This window comes from Tympanuchus pallidicinctus, unplaced genomic scaffold (assembly GCF_026119805.1).
Source record: "Tympanuchus pallidicinctus isolate F22 unplaced genomic scaffold, pur_lepc_1.0 scaffold3, whole genome shotgun sequence".
NCBI lineage: Eukaryota > Metazoa > Chordata > Aves > Galliformes > Phasianidae > Tympanuchus > Tympanuchus pallidicinctus.
In genome coordinates this window covers 104,497,102-104,503,674 of record NW_026294747.1, presented here as the reverse complement: position 1 = coordinate 104,503,674, position 6,573 = coordinate 104,497,102, and the positions used below count along the sequence as shown (strand labels likewise).

The following is a 6,573-nucleotide window of genomic DNA, read 5'->3' as shown; positions in this document are numbered from 1 at the left end:
CTGGTTGGAATGATATGTCTGGATGTAGAGGCTGCTAGAGACCAGCAGTTTGAGTGCAACAAGGAGAGATGGTTCTTTTCTCTTATGGTGGAGACTTGACAGCAGAGTAGCAATACAACATAAATTTAATCCATGGATACAAGGTAGACCATCTATTTACCTTATTCTTCCACGACGATGTTAATAAATATCATTATATATGAAGCAAGAGTCCACAAACGTAGAGGTAAGTGGCATACTTTTATTTAGGTTAAAAGGACTATTAACCACCATAGAAACTAGTATTTGTTCATTGCCTAAGCTGAAAAATATTCTCAACAAGGAAATTTGTCACCTGTTACAGTTTATACAAGATAGAAAAGCTGGCCTTGATGGTGAGTTCCAAGCACGAGCTGCAAGTGATGGTGATCTGTACTACTGCAGGCAGAAGCATGTGACACAAGCTTAGCAAAAAGCCTCCAGTTATGCTCTTGAACCAAGTTGCTGTGAACCTTCTATCAGATGAACCTTCTATTGGACTTCCCTGGCTCTTCTAGAGGTGAGCAGTGACATTTCTTTCTCAGTGGTGGTCTGTTTTCTGGGCATTGCAAGGTAGGCATGAGGGAGCAAGGAAAATGCTGGTGTGAGGGGAGTAAATTTGTGTTATTTTGGCTGTTGGTGCATTGAAGCCTTGATGAATGTTGACAGCAGAAATACAAGAGCAATCATTCTACTTAAATTTTTACACCTAAAACTAGAAAGTGATTGTGCTCTTCTGTGTAGATCATGCAGGGCCTTTAGGATTTTATCTCTCTTTTTGCTGAAGTGGAAAGCCAAATACAGCTCCAGGGTTTGAAAAGATTCAGACAGAAATGTCACTGAAGGGTAAGAGCTGTCTGTCCTACAGGTTGGAACTTTCTTGTATTTAGTTGAGCCCTTTGGAAGAAGCCAGACCGATGGCATTCAAATAGCTCCTGATAGACACAGATGCAGTTCTTTCTCTCAAAAATAACTCAGATGACAAAGCATTAAGTTCATGTAAAATACAAATGGAATTACTAATAACATTTGTCATAAACCAATCTAAGCATCAAAACAGTTAAATTAAGGGAAGAGAGTACAATTCATTATTTGCTGCTGCTTTAGATTAATTAAGCTTTGTCAGAATCAGCTATTTAAATATATGGTGTTCAGTTACCAGTGTTTGATGGTCATGGATGTAGATCTTCAGCTGTTTGAATATTTTTTTAAATAACAGAGATACAAACATAGGCTTAACACCCCTCCTCTATATTTGCAAATAGTGCCTTAGCTAAAAAACCCATCTTTGCATCCAGCCTGGTTTTAATGCTGAACTGCAGAGTTTGTGCTGAGGAGTGAGGACGAGGTTTGTTCAGGGCTCCTGCAGCCAAGGGCGAGTCCATTTTATGGCGTCCCTCAAGGACTGCATCAAGCACACAGTAACGCTGCTAGGGCAAATCTGAGAGCTTTGAGATTTGCCTTTGGAGGTTTCAGGTCTCTCTTGATTGAGAGGATGGCCTAATTTTGTAAGAAGGCTTTTTCTGTGGTTCACAATTTTGTAATGTTTACTAATAAGAAATTCTACAAATGGAAAACGCTTTGCTCTGGGCAATGAATCTTTTTTAATTGAGGAAACTTGATTTTCACTAGCTTTTATAACTCCTAATTGACATTATTAAAACCTAACCTAAAATGAAACATAGTGATTTGCAGTGAGATTGCCTGAAAATTTGGCTTCTAAACACATGCTGTTCTCTTCCCCCTTTTTAATTGCTTCATTTCCTTGTGGGTGTACAGGAAACTATCTGACACAGTTCCATAGGTATTGTCCTATTGTATCTGATCTATAGCAAAACCAGAGGTGGATGCACTTGATTTTGTCCTGGTGGTGCTTTTAATGAAAGACAGGGAGGCTGGCTTGGCACATAGACACTGAACACTATTCTCTCTGGCAGAGAGCTTTCGTACTGCAGGCAGGCAAGTTTCCTTTTCCCACCTCTAATGCTTGATAGCAGAAGCATGTGTGAGGAAGGATGGGTTCAAACTGTTTCTTGGGAGACAGTGAATATTTTGACAGCACCTAAATGCCTTGAATGAATTGGAGCATTATTAGTAAGTATAATTCAGTTAAAGAATTTATTTCCTCTTGATTTCCTAGAACAGGTAACTAGAATATTTTTATAAATGTGAACAGTTGTCCCATAATAAATGGTGTTGCATTGACTAAAAAAACCCAAACAGAAGATGGTCTATAACATTTTTCAAGTTCTTGTCTGCCTATTCAGTCTGCTGAGTTGATGCATCTTGTGCAGACACAGCCAGAGTGCACAGGTCCATGCACAGCCAGGCCACCTCATCTAGTTCATTGAGCAGCATCAGGGCTGGGTCACAGCTGGCAGAGCCTTATGCAGAGGACAGTGTCAGAACAAAAAGAAGACCAAGTACACCTGAACTTTGGCTAACTGATGGGTGCAGTCATGCCATGCTAGCACTTTCTATTTGCCATGATTTTCCTTGTGTAATCAGTACAAGTTTATGCAATCAGCGAAGCTGTCTCTAATTTTGATTGATTGGATATTTTGTTGTTGTGGTAGCAAGTTCGTTCTTTCTCTTTTCTTTTTCCTGGGTGAGCTGGTATAAAGACCACTTTTATTCCTCAGTCTTCAATCCTACTTATTAAGTAGAGCAGATAAGAGCTGCCTGTTACCTTTGGTAATTCCTGAGGGCATGCCTACATAACAAGCAGGAGAGAACATCTTGTGTTTGTTATGAAGCAGAAGAGTGAAGATGTGTTAGAGCTTTAAAAATCTGTGTTAAATACGTTGAAGGTTGTAAGGTTACCAGCTTGTTAATGGTGGGGAAGAGAACGTGTGCTCAGGCTGACCTAATGCTGCCAGGCAAATCTAATTCCTAGTGCCTTGTTACTCCTGGCACACTTTAATAAGCAAATAGCAGCTAAATAATGTACTAACAGTCAGGATAATTACACAATTCATAGTAACAAAATGAGCCAGGTGCTCCCCTGTCCTTTTGGGATCAGATTGGTTGTTAAAACAGCACAAATGGAAAGGCCAGAGATGATGTTCTGTAAGAAAAACGAGGTTTGCTCTATGTTGAAAAAATCTTCTGGATTTGCAAACCAGCACAATAAATGGTCTAGCTGGCAGGTATCCTTGGATTTTTTAATTTCAGAAGCTCTACAGAAAGACTTGCCTACTTGTGCAGGTGGATGACTTTGCAGTTTGAGATGCACTGCTGAAAAGAATGCAGTTGTACAAACAGCCAACAGTGCTGAAGTTAGCACAGCTATTTTGAACAACAGAAGAGCTTGGCTCTGATAACTTGCTTCCTCTTTTTTTCTTTTTCTTTCTGTTTTTTGGTCTCTAATAATTCTGTTTCCTGGAATGTACTCAGAAGCATCACCATAAGACATGGCTCTGTCAAACTGAGAATCAGTGTCCACCTTGATCTTTGAATATAGCTTCAATCTGATCATTGAATGGATTCTCCTTTCCAAGCACTTGAGGCCATTCGTGTAGTGCCTTCTGCCAGGTAACACTTGTTCCCAGGGCTGCAGCAATCTGCAAACATCACAAATAGTACTGTCAATTTCTTGTGTCTCTACAACCAGCTCTTAGCAGTCCCCACCACAAAGAAGACTCCTCTCTATATTCACATAGAATCATTAAAATTGGAAAAGACCATCTAGTCCAAAAGTCAACCCAACCCCAATAGGTTCATGAATGGTGTCACTACCACATCCCTGGCAGCCTGTTCTAACGCATTACCAGTCTTTCTGTCAAAAAATATTTCCTAATACCCCAACTGAACCTCCCCTGGCATAACTTGAGGCCTTTTCCTCTCATCCTGGCACTGTTACCTGGGGGAAGAGGCTGACCCCTGCTTTGCAACCATCTTGTTTCAGCAATAAAGCAATTAGCAATGAAGTCTCCCCTGAGCCGCCTCTTCTCCAGACTAAACACGATGGACTGTAACCTCAAAGAGAAGTTCAATCCAGCTGGTTCCACAGTGAAAATAAAGATTATGTATCTGTACCTCCCTGACCACTGTGAGAGCTAGATTTATCAACACATGCTCCTTTCCACTAAAGTGAAAATAAAGATATGACCTCTGAAAGTTTCTTTAAGATTTAATATAATAATTTACATCTTATTTAGGATGCAATTTGCAAGCATGAAGTTCCACCTTCTATTAAACATGTGTTGTCTTTTGTCTTTGCAAATTCTTTTGTCAGTTACAGGAAAATAGATAATAAGGTCTCCAATGGTTTCCTGACACCTATGGTGTCTGGCCAACAGACTTCTATTCAAAAGCCATAGGATCTGACTCCTAACAATTATGAAAGTTTATCAAAAGCACTGCTTGGCTATAACACATAAATCTCTTGCCAGTCCAAAGGAATTCAAGCTCTCGAGTTCCTCTGATACTTCTAATAACTATTCACTGTGATATCCTATAAGGAAACCCTAGGTGCTGGGAGAAAGAGGTCTAATTATGTCCAGGTTCAAAACCAACCGCCTCTGATTCTCTGAGTTCACAGAGCCTTTTCCCAGGAGAGCTGCTGGAAGTGGTAAAATAGCTCTTCTCCTCTGCCAGAATTGCTCTGCCTTTCATGGAGTGTTTGCCCTAGAAGTGATTCACTAGAGAGAAATTGTTTCTACTGTATTGCTAGGGTGAAAAACATCAAGGGCAGGAGGAAGGGAAAGAGGAGACAGCCTGATTCACCTTTAAACAAGTTTTCACACTTTGCTAAATGCATTTTTTGTTTTAACTTCTACAATTGTATGGTAACTTTACTTTCAATCCTAAAGCTCATGCTAACATTAACTATGAGACTTAAACCGGGCTAACAAAGCCATTTTGTTAAGGGCCAAGGTGGGTTCATAGAACCAAAGTGTTTGAACTACAGTTTCAACATTTAGGAACAGGCTGGAGCCTTTAGGGGAGTTTTATGCACTCCTTTGTAGTGCTGTACTTTTGAAGTAACGGCGGGCCTGGAGAAGCCAGGAGAAGAAAACTTTCTTTTATTCAGAGCTCGTGTACAAAGAGCCACACCTGTGGGGTAGAAGCTCTTAGATTCTCGTTGGTTGCGGCCTCGTTAAGCAGGGATGTTGGGTAGGGGAGAGGGATAGGAGAAATTGTGTAACACGGTGTCTTTTCTTGGGGCACTTCCTAAAAGTGACCAAAGAGTTCTTCTGGGACACCCTAAGCCTCAAGGTGGCTGAGATCTGTCTGTGTCAGAGGGATCTATCCCAGCATGGGAGTCTCCAACCCTAAGCCTTCCCTATGCTTAGTGATTTTGTTTGCTTTTGAAAGAAGAAACGCTGTCTTTTCACGATGCATCCTCTGAAAAAGTATCACAGGAGGGGTGCTCTGCAGTGTTCAGGCTGCTGTTGGCTGCAGTTGAAGACAAATGCATTCAGAATGCCCTAAATTATGCAGGTCTTGCTCAGACAGCAGTCTGAGTGGTGCGGATGGTTTGGATAATTTACCCTGGATGAGCAGTGAGGCACAGACAGAAGGCCTCACAATGAGAGAAATTGTAGGCCCTTTTTCAATCCCAAACATCTCGTGCTTTGAGACCAGCTACAAGTCACGTGGTCTGTGTGATGATGATGGTTTTCTATGAGGCTGACAAATCCTAATCAACCTTTAAAGCAAATACTGCCCATTCCTTGTGTAGCCCTGGGTGACTGTGACTGGGAGGTAGCTGTTCTGTGTTAGCAGCTTTTGGATGGCTTTTTTAGATGGGAAACGCTTCTCAGCAAAGTGTAAATACACAACTGATCTGAAATGTGTTGTGCTGGCTTTTCCCTTTTTATTTTTTTAACTTTTTTTCCTGGCTGTAATGTGTTTTGCTCAGACTTAAAGAAGGAAAAAAGGGAGAATCTAATCACAGTCAAGCTGTGCTTTCCTGCCTGTACATAACCATTAAGACTCTTCCAAGCATCTCAGTTTACAGTTTGTGATGCTCAGGGCTTTCACATTCTCCGTGGTAACTTTGTAAAAGCAAGAAATGAAGCAATTTATACAGGATCCTGTTGAAATGCATGGCTGTTCCATACAAACAAAGCAATCAGCTGTTCCAGAAAGAAGCAATGTCCTTGAAACCATCTGGCACTCAGGATGGTTTGCAGCGAGATTTGTAGAATGGAAGAGATGCTGAAAAACTCCCTGGGCTCCCCCTGTAGGGGAAGAGAAAGTCAGATTTCTTCCAAGGGCAACTGAGCAGGACCTGAGGGAGCACTGTCTCAGAGATTACTCTAGAGGGATCTTGGGAGGACTGAGTTACGTGCCTTGATTTTAGGTGTTAAAAGGCGTGATTTTCGTCCCCTTACAGCTTGATCTGTGAGTTTTGGTTAAAAAATAAATAAAAGATGCAAAATCTGCAGAGCACAATTTCAGCTTTGAAACCTGCGATAGAGGATTATGCCAAGAACATGTATTCACAACTTTCAACTTTGCAGCTTAATGAAAACACACAGGAAAATGCCCTTTGTCCCCCAGGAACACTTTCATAGGACACAGTTCTTGGCTGGGCTAAACAAATGA

General features: G+C 41.1%; 1 protein-coding gene across 1 annotated transcript in view; it reads right to left on the bottom strand.

Moving 5' to 3' along the window:
- Positions 1 to 227: 227 nt before the first annotated feature.
- AOAH (acyloxyacyl hydrolase) overlaps positions 228 to 6,573 on the bottom strand; it is a 67,666-nt gene continuing 61,320 nt past the window's right edge. The window contains exon 22 of the mRNA XM_052695793.1: positions 228 to 3,581. Within this exon, the coding sequence (XP_052551753.1) occupies positions 3,453 to 3,581 (129 nt within the window). The 3' untranslated portion in view covers positions 228 to 3,452. The remainder of the gene's footprint in view (positions 3,582 to 6,573) is intronic.